The sequence below is a fragment of the Manihot esculenta genome, chromosome 16, assembly GCF_001659605.2.
Source record: "Manihot esculenta cultivar AM560-2 chromosome 16, M.esculenta_v8, whole genome shotgun sequence".
NCBI lineage: Eukaryota > Viridiplantae > Streptophyta > Magnoliopsida > Malpighiales > Euphorbiaceae > Manihot > Manihot esculenta.
In genome coordinates this window covers 14001644-14025612 of record NC_035176.2, presented here as the reverse complement: position 1 = coordinate 14025612, position 23969 = coordinate 14001644, and the positions used below count along the sequence as shown (strand labels likewise).

General features: G+C 30.7%; 2 protein-coding genes across 4 annotated transcripts; both read left to right on the top strand.

The window, feature by feature from the left end:
* The first annotated feature begins 6306 nt into the window (after positions 1-6306).
* On the top strand, positions 6307-15449 carry LOC110603701 (cytochrome c oxidase assembly protein COX11, mitochondrial). Of its 3 annotated transcripts, none has more exons than XM_043951830.1 (8): positions 6309-6641; positions 8812-8893; positions 8996-9305; positions 9417-9469; positions 10333-10405; positions 10501-10605; positions 14946-15026; positions 15125-15449. In XM_043951830.1, exons 2-8 carry the CDS (start codon positions 8814-8816, stop codon positions 15221-15223), a joined length of 801 nt encoding a protein of 266 aa, XP_043807765.1. In that variant the 5' UTR covers positions 6309-6641; positions 8812-8813; the 3' UTR covers positions 15224-15449. The 3 variants fall into 3 exon arrangements, with proteins under 3 accessions (XP_021597241.1, XP_043807765.1, XP_021597239.1); XM_021741547.2 differs by having other exon boundaries at positions 6311-6641; positions 8981-9305; XM_021741549.2 differs by lacking the exon at positions 10501-10605 and having other exon boundaries at positions 6307-6641; positions 8981-9305; positions 9417-9444; positions 10333-10438.
* A 3075-nt stretch (positions 15450-18524) lies between these two features.
* On the top strand, positions 18525-23395 carry LOC110604310 (phosphatidylinositol N-acetylglucosaminyltransferase subunit C). Its single transcript, XM_021742481.2, has 2 exons — positions 18525-19004; positions 22132-23395. The coding sequence occupies exon 2, from the start codon at positions 22253-22255 to the stop codon at positions 23168-23170; it is 918 nt and encodes a 305-aa protein (XP_021598173.1). The 5' UTR covers positions 18525-19004; positions 22132-22252; the 3' UTR covers positions 23171-23395.
* Positions 23396-23969: the final 574 nt, after the last annotated feature.

Here is a 23969-nt window from a genome sequence, read left to right as displayed (position 1 = left end):
CTATACTTTCTTAGATATTTCAAACTAAACCATTTTTATGATATATAATTACCATGTTATTAGATAGTTCATATAAATTTCATGAAATAAAGTTAAATGTGAGATTTTAAACTAAAATTTTAGCGGAGTTTTATGTTTTATCAACATTTCAACCTATAGTACATATGAAAAATATATTTATAAGTATCAACTACCATTTGATATTTTACTATTCTTTAATTTGACACACATTTCATAACAACATCATTTCTTATTTTTCCATGAAGTTCATCACATGTAAACGTTTAGCTCTTTTTCTTTATCCATACATGATGACATTATTTTAACTTACACAACGTTCATAACCCACTCTATTTAATATATACATGCCAAAATATAACTGTACAATAACTTAAAGACTCAAAACAACTAGCTATGATAATGGTCTTGATGCCAACATTGATCTCTGATGACCTCTACAGTGATTACTTTATTTACAACCTGTGCGAGATAAAAACCAGCATGATGAGCTAATGCTCAATGGGTGATTGCAAATAAATAATAAAATAAAGCAAACATATTGATGTATATAGATAATTCAGTAAACAATTATAAGTTTATCAAATGCAATTAATGTGATACAAATCATACTTTTCAAACTTCTTGGTATAAAATAGGAGTGCAATATGCATCCTTATGCACAATAAGAATTTCCTTAAGATTCAAGAAAAACATCTTCTTTTGCCACTATTGCACATTTTATATTTATAGCAAATCATTATAGTTTAGTGTATGGAATAGATCCAAACATGTTATCATTCACTGATAATTTCACAAAATCGAGTATCAATCTTAATTACATTCTCAACCTTTATAAACATATAGTAGGATCGACTAGGTAGATAAAGAGTTAGAAAGGTAGGCACATGGTGCCAAACGATAGACTCAAAGGCAAAAACTGTGATAGTAGGGCTCCATGGCCATGTTTATGAGGTACCTAATATGTAACCACAAATATAGATCATATATCGGCAGCAGTCTGTGGGCTCTGTATGTTTATATGGCACGTCATACCCTTAAGCTAACCTCGACTCCTGTTAAGGTTACCAGGACCAAATATTATTAATTCAATGTATCAATTGTTGAACGTAAATGCATGTCATTTGAAGCTATTTGAAATCATTTTCAAAGTATATATATCATATGCTAAGGTTAACAAGATGAGAAACTCATGGAAAATAGTGCAAAACTTTGTGGGCTTAGCATTCCAATATTGTGTCAAGTCAGTCTACTTGCATTTCATACCACTAACAAGTAAAGAATGACAAGTTTTACTCAAATCATCATACACAAATAGGTTTTATTATTAAGCAAGCATGTGCAAAAATCATGTACAATACGCAAGCACATGCGTATTCTTACCGATTAAGCAAGCATGTTAATTTTTATGCATTCTAATTTAAGAGAGCAGCATTCTGCCGAATTTTGCATTAACTTTTCAAGCACTTTAAAGTTATAATTTGACTAATATTTTTCATAACAAATGTGTATTTATGTCTTATTTTTGCAACAAAATATATTTCATACAAATCTGATCACCCTAACTTAAGTTATAATTTTTTTTTACAATCTGTTCAATAAGGTTTTAATCAATCCAGTATTAGTACTTGTTTCTAGTATCACAAAATATATCAGATGTCTGCATTTTCATACAAATTCAAGTTTAAGAGTCTTCTAAAAGGCTTAAATATACTTCTTAAGATTTATTTAACACTGGTCTTAACTAATTTCGTTAATACCATTAATTATAACACCTCTTACCATGTCAAGGTGTAGATAGAGTAAAGATTGTCACAAACTATACTTTCTTAGATATTTCAAACTAAATCATTTTCTTTATGTGTCATTATCAATTATTAGGTAGTTCATGTAAATTTCATAAAGTGAATAAAGTAAATGTAAGATTTTAAACCAAAATTTTGTCAAAGTTTCCTCTGTTTTATCACTATTTCAACCTGTAGTACATATGAAAAATATATTTATAAATATCAACTGTCATTTGATATTTTACTATTCTTTAATTTGGCATACATTTCATAGCAATATCATTCCTTATTTTTTCATAAAGTTCATCAAATATAAACGTTTAGCTCTTTTTCTTTATCCATACATGATTACATTATTTTAACTTACATAACCTTCATAACCCACCCTATTTAATATCTACAAGCCAAAATATAACTATACAATGACTTAAAGACTCAAAACAACCAGCTAGAATATGGTCTTGATGTCCAACATTGATTTCTGACGAACTCTGCAGTGATTACTTTATCTACAATCTACGTGAAGTAAAAACCAACACGCTGAGCTAATACTCAGTGGGTGATTGCAAATAAATAATAAAATAGAGCAAATATATTCATGTATATAGATAATTAAGTAAACAATTACAAGCTTGTCAAATATAGTTAACATGATACAAATCATACTTGTCAAACTTTTGGTATAAAATAGCAGTGCAATATGTATCCTTATGCATGCCAAGAATTGCCTTCAAATTCAATAAAAACATCTTATTTTGCCACTATTGTACATTTTATATTTATAGCAAATCATCATAGCTTAATGCATGCAATAGATATAATCATGTTATCAATCACTGGTAGTTTCACAAAATCGAGCATTAATATTAATTAGGTTCTCAGTCCTTATAAATATATAGTAGGATCAACTAAGTAGATAAGGAGTTATAACCGTGGGCACATGGTGCCAAACAATAGGTTCAAAGGTTAAAATTATGATAGTAGGGCTCCGTGGCCATATTTATGAGGTACTTGATATATAACCTCAAATATAGATCATGTATCGGTAGCAGTACTGCAGACTCTGTATGTTTATATGGCATGTCGTACCCTTAAGCTAACATTGACTCCTATTAAGTTTACCGAGGCCAAGTATCATTAATTCAATGTATCAATTGTTCAAAATAAATGCATGTCATTTGAAGCTATTTAAAATCATTTCCAAAGTACATATATCATATGCCAAGGTTAACAATATGAGAATATCATGGCATATAGTGCAAAACTTTATCGACTTAGCATTTTAATATTGCTTCAAGTCAATCCATTTCTTGCATTTCATACAACTAACAAGTAAAGAATGACAAGTTTTACTCAAATCATCATGCACAAATAGGTTTTATTATCAAACAAGCATGTGCGAAAATAAGTACGATAAGCAACCACGTGCGTAATTCTTACCGATTAAGCAAGCATATCAATCTTTATGCGTTCTAATTTAAGAGAGCTCCATTCTATTGAATTTTGCATCAACTTTTCAAGTACTTTGAAGTTACAATTTGAATTAAGTTTCTCATAAAAAATGTGTATTTATGTCTTATCTTTCCAACAAGATATAAATCATACAAATTTGATTACCCTAGTTTAAGTTATAAATTTTTCTTTATAAGCTACTCAATAAGATCTTAATCAGTCTAGTATTGATACTTATTTTAGTATTAGAAAACATATCAGATGCATGCATTTTCATACAAATTCAAGCTTAAGAGTCTTCTACAAAATTTTAAATATACTTCTTAAGATTTATTAGGTACTGGTCATAACTAACTTCTCAAGTATGTGAGATAGATAACAAATGCCTCCTCACACAGCATTGATTTTATTATCTAGTGAGATAATAAAATATAAGATAATTATAAGTTTTATTTTATTTGTGGATAAAATTGTGAGCTCAAAAAAATTTATAATACAAGATATCATCTCAAAAAGATTGAGAATAATAGTAGGAGATCATTATATTTTACAATGATCCTATGTAAATAAGTCACATTATTTGTCTTAACAGTCAGGTGCAGTTCTGTTTTAAAAAGAGTAAGTTTGAGAACACAAATTTGAACATTAATTATGCTCAAATTATCATCTGTACGATATCTTAAATAGAGACATACGCTCCATTATGAATGAAATGAGATATCATAGCATGTGATTCATACCACATGCTTTTGACCAATGATGGGAGTATAAGTGTTGATCTCTGCTTGTTAATGTGTGAGGTCCTAAAGATTATAAGTAATTTTACTAATACCCTTATGACTCTAATATTTTACTTGAGACTTACTTTAATGTTTGGTATCTTAGGATATTATCAGATGATTATGAATGATGCAATCTGAGTAGGTATTCCTAAAAAATCAAATTGAATTAAGGCTGAGAGTATCGAGATATGAGGAAGATCATATGGAAGTATCACATTAGTTTTATATTCATTGACTGGTCAGTTATGTTTATCTGTGGGTAAAACATAATTATGGATATAAAAGGAAATAATTGAGATTGTATAGATATTCAATGTGATAAATGATCTAGGGTATTATATACTACAACTACTCTAAATTTCGCTATTTGAGCGGTTATATTGCCTTAATAGACATATAACATTTGAGCTTTCAAAGTATGCACATTTTATACAGTTTATTTGTTAAATATGAAAATTGTAGTGTATATATATCATCATGCCCTGTCATGTGTGAGTAGGAGATGAAAGAAATTATACACTCAAAACAGAGTCGAAAATAAAAAAAACCCGAGATAAGATTCTATATCTTATTTATGATCGCTCACTTTTAATTTATTTTATATTATATAAATTTAAAAAAAAGAGAAAAATATATTTGAATTTGAAAATTTTTAGCAATTACATGGCTTCTGCCATGCCATGTAACTGCTCCTTGGGTGAGTGCAACTTCTTTTCTCTTATCAACATCGTAAACCAAGAAAGCGTTCTCTTTCTTTTCTCATGCAAAATGCTTCTCACTTTCTGCTAAAAAAAGTACTCACTTTGCCTTCTGAAGAAAAAACTCTGGGCTGTACTTTTCTCAATTTATTTTTTCTTGTTGGACTATTTTTTTATTAGGGGTGTAAATGAACCAAACTATTTGTGAGCTACTTGAGACTTGGCTCAATAAAAACTCGATCGAGTTCGGCTCATTTTTTAAACGAGTCGAGCTCGAGCTCAATTTTGAGACTTGTCACCTAAATGAGCCGAGTTTGAACTCAATAGTATTCAGCTCATTAAGACTCGCGAGTTGGCTCGCTTAGACTTCCGAGTTGGCTCGCTTTTAGGTTTGCGAGTTGACTAGTTGAGCAGACTCGTTGAGCAGACTCGCGAGTTGACTCGTTGAGCAGGCTCGCGAGTTAGCTCGTTGAGCAGGCTAGCGAGCTGGCTCGTTGAACAGACTCGTTAAATAGGCTCGTGAGTAATATCGTTTACATAAACTTGTGAACTAATTCGTTAAGTAAGCTCATGAATAAGTTCATACATTATTGAAAAAGTAAAAATAACTGTAAGGTTATAAAATTTAAACTATTATAAATACTTAAAAATTATACTATTGAAAATCACAAATAACTAAGATTAACTATTATAATAAGTATTCTTTAAAATTAAAGTATAATTATAAAATTTTTTGTATATAACTATTATAATAAGTATTTTTTAAAATTAAAATATAATTACAAATAACTAATATTAACTATTATAATAAATATTTCTTAAAATTATAATATTACATGATAAATTGAGTTGTGAAAATTATATACTTGTTAAAATTAAAGTATAATTATAATTTTTCTTTTATATAATTAAGCATATAATATGAAAGATGATAATAATTATTAAAGTATATTAATAATAATTAAGTAGGAAGATAATGTGTATTAACTAAGCATTATTGGTTAAAGTATCAAAACTTTATTGATTAAAAATAATAATTATCAATAAAAGTTTTTGGTTTCTAACATTTCTCTTTAAATTTCATCTTAACTAAATATTATTGGTTAAAAACTTTAACTTTAAAACTCCTAATGGAGTCTAATCAGTTCTATATCAATACTATAAATAATTAAAAATTATATTTTTAGAAATCACAAATAATAATAAGTAATATTTAATATTATTATTCAAATAGTATTACATGATAAATTGAGTTGTAAAACTAGATACTTTTTAAAATTGAAGTATAATTATAAAAAAATTTTTAAACTAAATACTCCTATAAATATCTAATTAATCATCGTTAATATATTTATATAATTATTACTAAAATTTATAATTTTAATTAAAATAATATAATTTTAAATGAAATCTTCTAATTATATAAAAAATACTTTTATAACCCATTAATTAAATTATATAATTAATTAATTATAAATAAATACATTTTCATTAAAATTGGGTAGTTTTAATCAAAACTACGTGGTTTTGATGTGTAATTAATAATAACCTAACTAATAATAATAACCTAATTCCCAAATCACCCAAACTATGCTTCTGTCGCATCGCACTGCATAGCCATTCACCATCGCCTTTTAGAGACCGGTCGACATCGCTGGAGGCCCACCGTCGCATCGTGCATTTCGACGATCGCCTGTGAGCCACGGCTCGTCATTCCGCCGCATCTCACCTTGAATCTCGTGCTCCTCAGCCACCGACGACGGTCGTTTGCAGCCATACCTCGCCATTTCATTGCATTTCAGCTCTGCATCTCGCGCTCGTGAGCCACCGACGACTGTCGTTTGCAGCCACGCCCCGCCGTCGCGCCACACGCCAACTGCATGCCCACACTCTGAAGTTAACCAGTAAGTTTACTCAAGTGGAATATGTCTTATTTGATTGATTTTTAGTCAAGTTTATTCAAGTGGAATATGTCTTGTTTGATTGATTTTTAGTCATTGGACTGGTTCAATGAATTTGAAGTCTGGTAATCGTATGCTACTTTGCAAGATTGGAATACTTGCTAAATGGCAGTTGTTTAGTGTGGTTGGGTAAGGGTTTGTTGTTTGTTGCAATCTGAATGGTGTGAAGTCCTTCCATTTTAATTGATTTGCTTTAGATATTGTTGAACCTGGTTATTTGTTATGGGATTGAGAACTTTTGGTTGAAAGATTGAAAAGCACCTGACAAAAAATATATTAAAGAAATTATTACCAATAAAATTAACTCTTGAAATTGATTAAGCCTGCTGTTGTATCTTAGTTTTCTCATCTCTCTTTGCAAAAAATCTAGAAATAGTTATTCTAATCTCTTCAGTTTGTTGAACATTATTGAACAATCCTTATGGAGAGTTATTGGCCAGAAGTTTTGGACATTCTACATGAATCTATTTGCTTCAATTTGAAGAGATGTAGAATGTTTATTGTGCTGCATAGACAAAATATAGGTACCAGTATTAAGGTGTAGGATGTTTCTTTTTGCTATTGAATTGAAATAGAAAAATAGGGGTTCGGGTAGTATGTGGGTATTGAAATTAAAATACTAAACAGTTTGAGATGGCTTCGGGTGTTGAAATTAAAATGCTAAACAGGTTTGTGAATTATATTTATAAACGGGTTCGGTTTGGGTAACTTCAAATTCGTAGGTAGTCTATCTCTTTACCTCCCTAGACTTAGGCCTTCCTTTTTATCTTTCCATTAATTTACCTTCCAACAGCTCATCCCAACAGAGAGTAAGTCCTTAACCCCTTCTCTCTCAAAATGTCAAAACACAATATACAGCCACTGGTCTAGATTCTAGCTTCTTTTCATCCTCAGCTTGCTGTGTCCTTACTTCTCCATCGTTCAGTCATCTGGTTCTGCTCCTCCATTGTGAAGGCGTCCCTCACGCCGGTGCTGCTCTTCAATCGTCCCTCTGCTGGTCCAGTCTCTCCCTCGGCGTGCTCGTCCAGCTTCCATTGCTCCTCTGCTGCTCCTCCATCCTCTGCTTCTCACTGCTGGCCAGTGCTTCTGCTCGCCATCTCTTCCTCAGTTAACACAGGTTTTGAGAAGTTCTAGAGATTTGAGTTTTCTGAAATTTTTGGTTTGAGATTTGTGTGTATATAACTACATGTGACTATATTGAAAGTTTCTGAAATTTATAGTTAGAGATTTGGGTGTATATGTGATGAGTGTTTCTGAAATTTGTAGTTAGAGATTTGTGGGCATATGTGAATATATTGTGAGTTTCTTAAATTTATAGTTTGAGATTCGTTGTTATATGTGAATATACTAAGAGTTTCTGAAATTTATAGTTAGAGACCTGTGGGTATATGAAAATATATTGAAGTTTCAAAAATTTATAGTTTGAGACTTCTGTGTATATGTGAATATATTGAGAGTTTCTCAAAATTTATGGTTTGAGATTTGTATGTATGTTTGAAATAGGTTTTTGAGATCTATTGAGATGTTTGGTCCATCGCATATGCAACAATGCTGCTTGTGCTCCCTAAATTCCATTAATGTGGTTGTTAGGGCTATACCATTTTCTGGTTTGAGATCTAAACTTTTTTACCTATCTATATTTTGGGGTTCAGTTTTGGGTATTTGGACCTGTGAATCCATTTTTGTGACCAACATTTCAGCAAAATTAGTTAGATTTTAATTGGGTCTGGGTAGTATGCAGGTAATGTTAAATGGGTTTGGGGCGGATATGGATAGTGGAGTGTAATTTCTAAACAGGTTTGGATAATTTGTATGCATAAACACATTTGAGTTTGGGTACCCAAAAATTCATGAGTACCCTACTCGGTGGCATTCTATCGATAATTCTAGGTTAAAGAAAATAGGCCATAACTAATCCACGACAGCTTAAGACTTTCCTTGTGTAATGAAGAGAAATTGGGTTCGGTACATTCAAAATGTGAACAGTCCTGAATTCCTGCTTTTTCATGTTGTACCCTATCGATGTTCTTTCACTTTTACAGCACCCAAACACCACATTGAATGCGCCTCAAATTTTGTACTTTGTGAAAAATTGTTGTTCAAATCTCTGCAGACATGTCATGGTTAAGTCTCGCAAGAGCTAGAAGAATTCCTCACATCAAATCTGTACTAAAATGTCATCCTCTTCAACCAAGGTTTGCCCCTTAGCTGAGTTCAATCAGATATATCCCACTACCTTTCTTTCGATTTATATCAGACAACTGTTCTTTTTAAATAAATAGGGCCCATGATTTTAGCGGAGCCAACAGGTACAAGAACATCAGCACTCCACAAAATTGGTCGAGTTTTGTCGGTCATCACCGGGTTCCTGTGCCAAGATTTGAAGTTAGCACGCCACCAATCGGTCGTTGGCTTGATAATAGTTGTAGGAAGAGGCATTTCGCTACTTACCAAACTTTTACTAGTGCAGAACGGAAATCAAGAAAAATGCTGATATATCTAACGGGTGTGGTTGCTGTCATGATTGGGTGTACTTATGCTGCTGTTCCTCTTTATAGAAGGTTCTGCCAAGCTACTGGCTATGGAGGGACCATTCAGCGTCGGGAGGTTTTGTTTATTCTTTTTTTTTTTAATTTCCTTTTATTTAAATTTCTCTTTTTTCACATTTCTTCTTCTTTTGTTTCTGATTATTTGATCATTTGTCTTGTGGGTTTTCAGACTGTTGAAGAGAAGATTGCACGCCATGGTAAAGAAGGAACTGTCACCACAAGGTTCCTTTCTTTCCTTTTTTTGGGGCATTAAATTTTTAAGATACCTTTCTGTCTTTTGGTGAGATTGTTTCTAATTGGCGTAATGGTAATGATTATCATAATATAAATGCTTCAGAAAATTCAGTCAAAATTCTGAGATACCTTTTTCTTGTGTAATCAACTCATCATCATTTTGCTTGTGTATGCTAGCATTTGTTCCTGCTCTTAAAGTAAGGTAAGTCATGTGGAGTATCTTAAAGAGGAAATTTTCTCAACCAACTAATTTGATGAGATGGAAAATCAAGTTTTCTGGAGATTTTTGAAAATCTTTATTTCTTCGTAAAAACCATGGGTTCTACCAAATATAGATCTAAAGATTTGATACCTTGAAAAACCTCCGCACTAATTTTTAAAACCTCGTTCAAAACAAAGGCTAAATTTCATGTCATTGTTGTAAGCTCAGCCATAAATTGTTAGTTACCCTTAGGTCCCCCCCCCCCCCCCTGTTTTTATTGTTTTTAGAATGCATGTCGATTGTTATTGTGAAAGAACCTTACTCTTCCTGGGGTACTTTATTTTGTATTCGCTGGTCAAAAGTCCCTTCTATTCATGGATTCTACCAAGTACATTTATCTTCCTCGTTAAACTCTAAGCTTTTTAGTACTCATAACAGGATGTATGCATTAAACGATTTGTTCACTTTTGGGATTAAAATTATACTCAGCATGACTATTCTTCATATGCCTTAGAAGCATTCTGAGGTTAGTCCCTTGCATTTCTTGGACACTTGGACGCTTTGATGTGAAACTCCCTCACTTTGTTTTTTGAAAAGAAAAATGTGAGTTTTCCTGAATTCTCATGACTTGTGTCTCTATTTTGTGCAGGGATATCGTGGTGCAATTTAATGCCGATGTGGCTGATGGAATGCCTTGGAAGTTTATCCCTACTCAAAGAGAGGTTCCCTTTTGCCTATAACTTATTTTCTAAGAAGTAAGAACTAACTAGGTACTTTCTATTTTACTTGCGTACTTGTATTATTTTCTTCCATTCAGGTGAAGGTAAAGCCAGGAGAGAGTGCTCTTGCATTTTATACGGCTGAGAACCGAAGTTCAACCCCAATAACTGGTGTATCTACATATAATGTGACCCCTATGAGGGTACTGATTTTTATTCTCTTACAATCATATATTCTTTGTTCTAAAATTGGTTACTGTTTTTGTTTTCTCTTACAATTATATATTCTTTGTTCTAAATTTGTTTTGTGTGATTCAAATAATGGAATAACCCTTCAATAGCTTTTCTACATCAACCAGATTTAAATATTTGGCCTGGAAACTTATGGAAAGCTAGTCATAAGAGACTCAAGAAACAACCTAACATACAAAAGCCACTCTAAAAGCTGAGAAACTACCTCCAGAAAATGAACTATATTGATCTATCAATTAGCTCATGATATGGCGAGCTAATTATATATTAGCTCATGATGTGGTGAGCTAATTATAAATTAGAGCAATAAAATGGTAGTTTGGAAGTGTTTTGGAGTTTGGAAGAGATAGCTTCATGCTTCCATCTTTCTTTTTTATAGCCAGAGCTGTGGTAGTTAAAGCCTCATTTTATTGACATCTTCCTAAAGTTTTTCTTCCTTTAGCAGCTCTCCGCATTTGAAACCTTGAGCTAATTATAATATTCACCTATTGGGTTTTATGCTTAATTCTTGAACAAAGAATGCACAAAGATTGTATGTGCTTCTGTTTGCATTCTCAGCAACTTTCATGTGAGTGCTCTTTTTTTTCTGCTTGAGTTTTTTAACAAACTTTTTTTTTTTTTAACGAACTACAGCTGTTCTACCATATCTCAACTATCTGCTAATTTGCCGAGTTCATATGTCATTTAATCTTCCATTTTGACAGAATCTATGGATTTGCCAAACTGACTCGATGATCTTTTCACGTATTCAGTCAGCCTATGTAGACAACACTGATAACAACACTGTCAAATCAGACTAACTGGTCAACTTTACATGAATGCATGTGTATCTTTGGATACTTCTTAACTACTATGATTCATTTCCATGCATATACTATGCTATTCTTTCGTAACATTCAGCTTTAATATTGACATGCATGGGTAAATTATTCTATGATTGGCACATTAACAATTAATAAGATGGGTTCTTTGATTTTTATTTGTTGGTTATGTGTTGAAATGAGGCAATAAAAAAAAATCTAACCATCCAATTTTACCTTTTTTCTGATATATTATATTTTTATGGTTGAGAGCACCACTTCACTCTAATGATATGGTGCACCAGGCTTATAATATAAATGGAATTAGATTATTTGCATTCCCATAATTTGACTATACTCCATTCACTGTATGCTATACTTGTGAAGTTCTTATAAATAAAAGGCAAGAGGTTAGAATGTTAAGTACCACTTGTGTTTGCTGGCTATGCTTTTCATGAAGATTCTGTCACATACAGGAAGATTAGGAGGGTAGTTATTTTGGAGGGAAAAGTAGTTCAATAGTTAGAAAAACAATTACAGATGTTGGAAACAGTTACCCAGAGTTGCATAAAAACAGAAACACTTACCTATAGAGATTCAAACATTTACCTATTGGAGATTCATTCAATGATCAATAACAAAACACATCTCTCATTCTCTGGTTCTTTCCCTTCTCTCTGGCGCCACTTTCTCATCTCTTTCCTCCTCCTGATTCTTTTTGGTACTGTTTCTCTCTATTCTCTGGTTATAGCTACTGTAATCTACTTCCATGACAGTGGTATCAGAGCTCTGCTTGAGGATGGGCTTTGCTTCATGGTTTTAAATAAAGGTCATTATTTGTAGGTTTTTGACCCTTCCATTACCCTTACACCCATCATTTAAAGGGTGAGAAAATTTTTTCCTGTAACGGCTTTTATATAATGGTAATGGCCATTGTTTACCATCAAGTAATGGTAACAGTCTGTTACCTTATCTTTTTTAGGCCATATTGGGCAACAACTCATTTTTTTCCTAGATTGGGAAGTTCTATGCTGTTGTATTACTTTTCTCAAATTTCCATCGAAAGTTAACTATCTATCTATAAATGTCTTACTTCTTTTCACTTAAGATCATCAACTATCTTTCTAATTCTATACATTTATACCTTATAAAATTTGAGTTATTTATCTTTGTTTTTTGGCATTGTTTTTACTTATTTAATAAAGAAAATAATGTTGGATGCCAAATCCTTTTTGTCAAATTTACAGTATGAAGAATTATTCTTTACTATTTATATTCTCTATATTGTTATTTTAGCTATAAATTAAATATTATTAAAGATGTCTAACAACGATGGGTTGGATGTCTTTATTTGATGTGTTAATGCTTATCTTTAAATATCTCTTCATTTCATGAGTTTTGCAAATTTTTTAAGAAAATCTTCATAGCGATAGGCCGTTATTGTTACATTACTGTCATTAAAGGCCTGTTTACTTTACCTGTGACCGTGACGATTTTAAATCCATGCTTTGCTTTTAAATGAATTTATAGGAGTTGCAAATGAGTCGAGATCCCAAGCTTTCTTTCCAACTTCCAGGTTTCTCCTTTGGTTCCTTCCTCTATTTTTCTTCTTCTTTTGTCTCTCTTGTAACTTTTGATAAACTCTCTATATTATTCTCCTTTAGTGAGATTCTCTGCTTCATCTTCTGCTTTTTTTCAATTTCTAATTTCTTGATTTTCCTCAAAATTATTTTCCTTGATTTCTCTTCTTCTTTCTTTCCAAGAATGAGGTCTTTATTCTCTCTCTTTAAGTTCTTGAATCTATAAAACTCAGTTCTTTTCACATTCAATCTTTTCTTCAGGCAATTCTAGGTTTCTGCTTCTAATCTTGCTCCGAATTACTGTTACAAGGCTGATCTTGCTTCAGCTTCCTGTTTCAGCTACCTTTTTATATCCATTCTGGTTTCTTTTTCTATTTTCTTTCTATTTCTGGAACTTCCTTGGCGATTTTCCTTGAAATTCTTATTCTTCCTTAATTGTTCTTCTCCTTTCTTTTCCTTATTGTGGGACACCAATCTTGGTAACAAAAGCTGCTGGGATTAGAACAAGCCATGTGTGACACTATCGATGGGGCATTTAAAAGACTCTAGGAGAGGCTGGATAAAAAAGTGAGAAGTTGGAAATACCATTTCAAGAAAAAATGGGGAAATTGGAAGGTTTAATTCAAAGAACTATGGAAAATCATATGGATCAAGTGCCTATTAATAATATATAAGCAAAAGGGTCAGTTCAGATTCCAATAAAGATCTGATGTACTTGGAGTGAGAACCATGAATTAGCATTGGAAGGTTTAGTTCAAAGAAATATGGAAAATGTTATGGATCAAGTGACTATTAGTGATGTGTTAGCAAGAGGGCCAGTTCAGATTCCAATAAAGAAATATCTGATGCATCTTGGAGCAAGGACTATGGATTAGCCATATCAATTCAAGATGGGAAGACAGCTGATTTTGATGAGAGAACTGGGCTCAATCTTGAACAAAAGTGTGATGAGAAATTTAATTCTAGTCAGACTTCAATCAATTCAAATCCTGCAATACATTTTGGAATTCATTGTGACATGGATATCAAGCTTGCTGATGAAAATGTTGGAAACTTTGATAATTAAGTTTGTTGCATGGCTACGTATCAACTGCTGAAGAAGCTGATATGGCCATCAGAGGTTTGCACAATCGACAGACTGTGCCTGGAGGAGTAGGTTCTATTCAAGATGTTGGCAGGTGTTGGGTCAATGGACAAACAAGCTACAGAAAAGAAAGTTGAGGGACATCTTTCATCATATGGTCACATTGAAGATGTTTATCTCGTGTGTATTAAGTAAATGTTGGTAGAATGCATTATAGTTGAGATATTGCATTCATGTATTTCTCAAGGAGATTGAGTTTGAAATTAGAAGGCAGAGGAAGAAAATTTGTTAGATGCTGCAATCATTTGTTACTCAGAGAATGAGTCTGAAATGAGAAGACGGAAAGAAAATCATGCACTTGTTGCAACTGTTTGTTTATCAAAGGACTCTCCAAGTTGCTGTCAAAGATTGTATCAGCAAGTTTTCCCTCATCTTATTCAATGGACCAACTTCCAGCTGAGTTTGAGCATTCTTGAGGACAAGAATGCAGTCATGGAAGGGGGTATTGTTACATACAGGAAGGTTAGGAGGGTAGTGACTTTGGAGGGAAAACAAGTTCGATAGTTAGAGAAACAGTTATAGATGTTAGAAACAGTTTTCAAGAGGTGTAAGAAAACAGAAACACTTGTATGTAGATATTCATTCAATGATCAATAACAAAATATAGTTCTTCTCTTCTCTGGTTTCTCTTCTATCTATCTCTGCTTTCTCATCCCTTTCCTCCTGATGATTCTTTATAGCACTTTTTTCCCTCTATTTTCTAGTTCTGGCTTACTGTTACACCTTGTTCCATGACAGATTCAGCATTAGTTTGTAACTCTTTGCAGGCTGCCGTGTACTTCAATAAAATACAATGCTTTTGCTTTGAGGAGCAGCGTCTTCTTCCTGGGGAGCAAATTGATATGCCTGTGAGTAGTGATTATCCATCATTAAGTTATGTGTAGTTATTGTGCATCAAGTAGATGTTTGAACGCTTGATGCAATTAGTCGATGATCTTTTCTGCAGGTATTCTTTTATATTGACCCAGAATTCGAAACAGATCCAAGAATGGATGGAATTAACAATATAATTCTATCCTATACATTTTTCAAGGTTGAGGAGTGAATGATCCTTATGCCTGAACATCCTTCCTCAAATAAGAGCTTTGCATGGTACTGCCTGCTGCCTTCATACTTAATTTGGTACAGATAGTTATATAAATGATGGATTAATTTCTGTCTGGTCGTGCTTATGACCATGGATTTTGATTCCTAAATACCTTCATTTTCAAGTGGCAAAGTGGGATTTTTTATATTACAAATGACTGATGTTAGCTTAAGGGTTCGCTCAAGGGTTCTTGTCCACCATATATTAAATATAGAAAAAGCGAACAATTATTACCTTTGGGATTAGGTTATAGTTATTGACAAGGTTTTTGAACAGGCGGATCTTAAATTGGCGGAGTCTCAGTTTGTGAGATAAATTGGGTTTTAATGGGTATAATGTTAAATAAATTTTATAAAATTATTAATTTTATTATAATTACTTATATATGTATATTAGGGATGCCACGTCATGTTAGAAGCACTTAAAACTATGGATTAGTGATTAACCATATATATATTTTAGGCAAAAATATAAAAGTAATTATTTGTAGTTTTGTGCTTTTGATACAAAAGTAATAGAGATTTTATTTTTGTCAAAGTGATACCTTGTGTTTTTCTCTTCTAGTAAGTATGGTCCAAAATTGCCAAGCGCCATTATGTGATCGCTAATGTGATGGACATATTACTTATGCTTTATTCATGTCAGTCGCTTTTAATTTTTAATGTTGGTTCTTATAGTTTTTTTTTTTTTTATTTTTTCATAAAACAGTCAAAAGATTTTTGACTTTGTTCAAAATAATTAATTCAAATTATTCAGTAATTTCATATTAGCTATTATATACAATTTTAATTTTTCATTATCTTCCGATGTAAGATGGCTTTCGCACCGAAAACAGACAGTTGATTGTTACATGTCAGTACTTTATGCAATATTTATATTTGATTTTAAAGTGTTGTAACAGAAGATTAATAAGATGATAATTTTTATTTTTTATTATATTGATATAATTATTTTATAATAAATATAATGAAATTTATTATGATAAATTGCTAATAAGATATTTTAAAAAAATAAGAAACTAATAAATATAAAATTTATTATAATTTTCATTGAAATCAGTGATATATATAAAAAAAAAATTAAAGTTGTTTTTAACACTAGACTAGATGGATATGAAAGGGATAATTTTCACCCATCATCATTCATTGCAATGAATGAATTTCAATGTGTATTAAAAAAATTATTAACGTTTAAATATTTTTCTAAAGCAGTCGCTTTCTAAATTGCATGTCATATATTTTATATGGCTTAAAATAATAATAAAAAAATTAATTATTTTTTTCCAACAATCTAAATATATTTTTATTTTATAGTTTATATATAATAATATAAAATATTAATAATATATATTTATTATTTTTCACTATACGATTATCTTATTAAAAAAAATAATACTTATAGATTAATTATTAGATTATATTTTATATAAGTTTATTTATATATTTCTAATTAAAAAAATATTTAATTAATTTCATAAAAAAATATTTGCAGCTTATTCATTTAAATATGTAATTTTAAGTAAAATTAAATATAAAAAAGATGTATAGATATTATAAAATATGAAAATTGGTTGCAAGTAACATATAAAGACAATTTGTATTAGTATTTTTTTAAAAAAATTTAATGTGCTTAAAAAATATAAGCCTATAAATTTAAAAAAAATGTATTAATAAAATTAAGGAGAGTTTAATATAATTGTTATTACAACTTTTTTATAATAGCTAATTTTTTATAATTAAAAATAATGTTAAAGTATTTTTTTAAAATAATTTAAAATAAATAATTTTGTAGTATTTTTAATGAATTAAATTTTAATTAAAAAAATACACCTACTATAATGGAAGATAATGTTAAAATATTCTTTTAAAATAATTTAAAATAGGTAAATTTATAGTATTTTTTAATGAATTAAAATTTTAATTAATAAAAAATAAATATTTTTTATTTTCTTATTGAAAACAAATAAAAATATTTAGATTAAATAGTTAAAATGTTTATATTTTATTATTATTTTTTAAAATTTATTTAAGTGGATTTTCTGCCATTTTCAATAATAAAAAAAAAAAACATAAGAGATAGTGATTAAAATTCAGCTAATAAAAAGTTTGATACGAACTCGAGAGAATTTTTTAACCATTGAATTAAAAAACAATAAAAAAAATATACTAAATGATCTACCCTTCAATTTTCACTTTTAAAGACATTCATTTCATGATTTGAAAGCCTTACAAATACCCAAGCAGAAAACTTTAAAAATCAATCAGACAATTAATCAAGTCGGGCCAATTTTCTCTTCAAATAATAATTTTAAATAACCGCTATTATGTTATATAACTGCCATTATTTTAAAATTTCCTAAAAAGCTCTTATAATTAAGATCGTTATTTTATAATAATTAAAAATTATATCAATAATGGAAATTATATAACAATTATGATTGTTATTGGCCGCAATTTAATAACCATAAAAACCGTAACTATCGATGGATAAAAATCTTTAAAAATTCTGTAAACATACTACTTGTAATGTAGTGTATGAATTATTAGAGATAAAAAAATTTATTTTTCTTCATATTTAAAACATTCCACTTTCTTTCAAAATGAATATATATATAAAAATAATTAAAAATTAGAATATTAATAACTTATATTAAAAATTTTGAATATAAATTTTGAATTTTTTTATAAAGTTTTAGATAGTTTTAAATTATTTTATAGTGTATATATAATTAAAAATAATTAGAATTTAGAATACTAAATTAAAAATATAGAACTTTAAAAATTCAAAATTATAATCTAATATCATTAAATACTAATTATTAAATGAGTTATATACGCTGGCAATTTATAATAAATGATAACTAAATATTAGTATAAAATATAAATATAAAATATATAAATTTAAAATTTTATAATAAATAAATAATAAATATAAAAAATATAACTTTAAATTAAAATATATTTTCTTCACATATTTTAAATTATTTTATATAATATAAATATTAAATATTTATTTTAATAATAATTGAAGTTAATTATTATATATGATATTTAAAATTTATAAATTTTATATTTATTTAATATATTTGTAATTATTATTTAGTTATATAATTTATTTTTTATTATATTTTTTAAATATTTATTAATTTTATAAAATTTTTTTTAAAAAAAAATTATATAGCGACAAGCAATTATTATTACGTGATGATACGCGAACCGTGATTTGAAACCATGCTCTAAACACACCAAACCCTGCCGTTTCACCCTTCCAAAAAGCAGTCCCCGAAATCCTCACTTTGAGCTCCTCACTGTCACCGTTACCTCCTTTAACGAAAAACACCGTTGTCCATCCCTTCCCTTGTCCACGCCATTCCCCTTCGCCTCCCTCCATCACAGCAGCTCCAATCTATCCAGCTCCCCTCATTTTCCTCAGCCCCATTTCTCTACCTATGACCTCCACACAGCCATCACGATACCCATAGACACACTCCTAAAATCTCAAGCATTCTCGAAACCAGACCACACCTTTTTTCTCCTTCCTCTCAGCTCAAAATACAGAGATTCCTTCCTTTTCAAACCTCGCTCCATCGCAGCAGTAGACGTCCGATACAGAAACCAACCTCCCTCGCCGTAGTTGCTCTCGGATCCTCTCATAACACCCATTTCAGCATCAAATCAGCGCTGCATTTCAGTTCCAGGAGGCACCGACATATTTTCACCGGCATCACATCAGCTATTAGGTCAGGGATTTCGGTGTTCATGGATTTTGTCATTAATTTATTTCATTTTGAGCTTTGCTTTTATTATTGAATGCAAAGATTACTCCTTATTTTGGTTCTGAATGCTTTTGATTTGAGACCTATTTTGGTATCACAATTCCCTGTGTCCAAGATTGATGGCCGAAGTCTTGTTCTCTTTTTGTTGGGTTCGTGAAGCTCTGGGGAGTGAAATGTCGGCGCTGCCGTTTCATGGGGGTATTGATAGATTTGAGTTATCTGTTTTGAATGGGCATGTGGTTTGATTTTCCGCATCTGTTTAAATGAACTTGCTGTGTTCCTGTCATTTGTACTCTCCCTTGCCTTGTGATACTGATCTGTTGTATTTAGAAGCAAGGTTGGAGTTGTTGATCACTGATTTTTAGTGTTTGTTTTGCTGGGTCTGTTTGCAATCCCTTAATATTCTATTTGCAATCTCCGTTGAATAAATATTACAGTCTCAAGTTGGCTCTATTTTTTCTTATTCCCTTAATATTCCACAAGTAGTTAGCGTTGTAAAAATAATAATCGAAATTAACCTTTGTAAAATTTATCCAAAAGGGCAGGTTAGTTCTTATTTGATTTGCATTGAATATGATGGTTATAGTGAAAATTGTGGTTGCTAAAAGTAAGTGTTTATATGAATACAGTAAATGATAGCATGTTCTTTGTGCTGCTACATTGAAATACATTGTTAACTATCTGTGGTCATGCTTTCTCTCTTGTTGGGAATAAACCATTTCATTTATTAAAATGAATAATGATAGCATTAGTGAGAAAAATAATAATAACATATATTCCAAGGTGGTTTAATAGTTTTACTTATATAATTTCTTTTTTAATTAATTTAAAATATTTTTGAAGGGGTTACGGGAATCAATAGACGATTTCCTTTGAATCTCATTTCTCCAATTTAATTAAATTTTAAAAATTATAACATTTTTACAAGGAGTTAAAAAGGTTCAATGGGTGTTTTCCTTTAAATCTTATTACTTCAAGTTAATTAAATTTTAAAAAGTAATAACAAAAAATTAAAATATTTTAGAAGAGGTAGTTCAACAGGCGTTTTCCCTTGAACTATCTTCTCTCTAATTTAATTAAAATTTCAACTTTAATTCAATTATTGACTATACTTTAATTAATAAAGTTTATTAAGATATTTAGAGGTCCAATAGGCATTTTCCTTTGAACCATCTTCACTCTAATTTAACTAACATTTATTTCAAAATAATTTAGATTTTTGAGATTTGGTTATGTTTTTCTTAGAACTTGTTATAGATTATAGAAAGTAAATATATTAATATAGAAAGTAAATATTGATAGATGGGTTAGTTGCTTAATCTTAGGGATTGTATAATCATAGACTTGATTTTCCTTCCTGTTTAGATACCGTCTTTTATATATAAATAAGTTGTAATCTTTATTATGAAATATAATATCAAATATTATATTTTTACATGGTATCAGAGCAAAGTTTGTAGAGATTTTTTTCTCTCTCGTCAAGTTTTAACTTTTTGGAGACTCATGTTATCCATCTAGGATAATATTTGTCTCTCACCGTTCACCTAAAGAGGATGCCAAAGTCGCCTTGCAGCTCCTTTGTCAGATTTGTGTTTCGTTTTCCATTTGGGTGTTGGGTGGATGCGTCTTTTTGATACTATTCATTTGGGCTACCCATAAAAAGTAACTTTTGGAGACTTAGGACTCTGTTTATTTGGATTACCCATAAAAGGGTAACATTTGGAGACTTAGGGCTCTGTTCATTTGGGTTACTCATAAAGGGTAACGTTTGGAGACTTAGGGCTCTGTTCATTTGGGTTACTCATAAAGAGTAACGTTTGGAGACTTAGGACTCTGTTCATTTGGGTTACTCATAAAGGGTAACGTTTGGAGACTTAGGGCTCTGTTCATTTGGGTTACTCACAAAGGGTAACATTTGGAGACTTAGGGCTCTGTTCATTTGGATTACTCAATATTTAAAGATTTAGGACTCTGTTCATTTGGGTTATCCATAAAGGGTAACATTTGGAGAAACAGGTACTGTTCACGAGTACTATTTATCGGGTACTGTTCACGAGTACTGTTCATCGGGTACTGTTCAAGAGTCACGAGTACTGTTCACGGATTCGAAATTCTATTCACAGTAAGGTGATTAGTCTTATTAATCATTCTGAATTTGTTAAAGAATTAATGCATTATTTGGATTTTCTATATTCTGGTAAAGGGAATACTTATCGTATTTATGATGTGTGTAAGGCGTTTTACCAAGCTAGGAAAATGTGGTCTCCCGTTCTAGTGCTGAATTTGAATGTCCAGTCATGGCAAAAACCGTTTGTGAAGTTTTGTGGGTACGTCAATTATTGAAAAAAGTTTGGTTTACAAATTCGGTGTCTGCTAAGTTGCATGGGACGAGTTGATTATATATATAACAAGTTAAGCATGATTAACATTTATGCTCCAACTTGAGGGGGAGTGTTATAGATTATAGAAAGTAAATATATTAATATAGGAAGTAAATATTGATAGATGGGTTAGTTGCTTAATCTTAGGGATTGTATAATCATAGACTTGATTTTCCTTCCTGTTTAGATACCGTCTTTTATATATAAATAAGTTGTAATCTTTATTATGAAATATAATATCAAATATTATATTTTTACAGAACTTTTTGAGATTTTTGAATTAGATTGTAATTATATCTACAATTGATGTGTCATATAAATTTATTTCATGAAATTATTGTGTGTTGTTGTGTAATTAGCAAGCTATAGTTAATGCTTTAAAGGTTTGAAATTGCAAGCAGATGTGGTGTTGTCTTGATTCCGGGTTGGGTTTTACCGTCGGTTATGGTGTTATTTGATTGATTTTCCAGCAAAAGAATGTAAAGATAGACAAGTTCCTGCCTTATGCAGTATTAGTAATTGGGACTCGAGTGGTGAGACCTGAATTCTAATCAGGCTTGGAATGAGGATGGGTAGTATTAAACATTTAAGGCTTAGATTTTGACACTTGAACTTAATTTCGTGGGTATCCTACCCATTGTCATCCTTTTCTTTTTGTTATTCTTTTTCCTATAAAATGATTGTAATCTCAGTTGGCTGCTACAAAACAGGTTTTTGGAATTATACAAATCATCTGAATGAAACACAATTTGGAATGGTGGAATGCAAATATCTCCTTTGTTGATCATCTTGAAATTTAAGTGTTGCTTGGACACAACATAGTGAAGTTAAATGGTAATGGATTTCAACAATAGTGAGATCTCATCTCCTCCTCGTCCTAGATGGAGAAAAGTGGCATATGGAGGGATGCAACCTGGTTTTGATGACAATAACACTGATGATTCTTTTCTTGAAGATATGGTTATGAATGCTAGTGTTGTAAAACGGGATTTGCTGAAGGTGATGCAAGACTCAGTTTCCATCTCTCAGTATCTATGCATTGTTGCACTTGTTGGCTTGGTCTGGACTTACACCCTGCAGTCTATCCTTGATGAGAATTCCCTCTTACTTCTTGATGTGAGCCTGCTTGGATCAGGTTTTATTGTTCTACTACTAACCAAAGAAATGGTTTCTTTGAATCTTCTCTTCCATTATATCCTCAACATCTCTTTTTTTACAACTGGGTTATATGTGTTAGCTCCTATTTATCATACTCTCACAAAGTCCATAAGTTCAGATTCCATTTGGGCTGTAACTGTTTCACTTATCATACTTCATCTTTTCCTGCATGACTATTCAGGATCCACAATAAGAGCACCTGGGGCTATAAAACCTCCAAACTTGACCAGTTGTGTATCTTTAAATGCTTCTGTTGTTGCCTCTGTTTTCATTGCATCTCGCCTTCCATCAAGGCTACTTGTCTTTGCCATAATGTTGTTTTCCTTGCAAGTCTTTCTTTTTGCTCCATTTGTTACTTTCTGCATTAAGAAATACTCCTTCCGCTTGTATCTTCTGTTTTCTTTTGGGTTAGTTGTTGTTACTTTGTCTTTTGTTTATATGTTGCACCACTTGCTTTTTGCTTTGTTGTTGGCTTTGCTGGTGTTTGTAAGTGTGGTGTGTCCATATTGGCTCATTAAAATTCAAGAATACAAGTTTGAGATAAATGGCCCTTGGGATGAGGCTAAACTTTGCTTTGATATAACAGATTGAGGTTCTTTTGGATGTTGGATAAATATTTCATATATTCATGCAGAAATGTAGAATTATCTCTCAAAATTTTCTACTTTCTAGGCAGGCATGATTGAATTTTATGATAATTGCTTTGGCAGAAATATTTGTAAGTTTCGTTGTACTAGTCTAGTCGATTTGCACCTATTCATGTTACCAGTTGCCATCATTTTGGAAATGTGTAGAAATTTGGTTGCTACTATAAAACTTGACTGACCTGGGATTGATTGTATAATCATGGATGTTGATTTAAAATGATCAGTTGAAATTTATTGAAAAGAAAATGTGCTTGCAAAAAAAAAAAAGTTGTTATATATATATATGCAAATCCCTCATTTTGAATTTAAGGTTACAAATTATTAATAATGCAAACCAGAGCATGTGTAAAAAGAAAATGATAGGTTCATGATTTATCATCTCATTTTGAATTATTTTAATGATAGAATTCAACTCTATTATATTAAAAGAATTCAATTCAAATGAGTTTGTTAGAAAATTTATGATTTGAATTGAATTGCTTGAAACAATTAATTAGTAAAATAAATGTATTTGTCTCATATTTTGTTATAATTTAAACAGAGGTGTTTTGGGTGATTAATGAAATAGTAAAAGAAAAAACCTTTATATGCATGAATTTATTCTAGCAGAAGTTAGGCTAGATGGTTTATTTATTTTTAGTTAAAAGAATGAAACTAGAATTTCTCCCTGGCAATCAACTCTTTTTAGTATGAATAAATTTCAAAGAAATTAAAATTATGCATATTTTATAACAATTTATTTG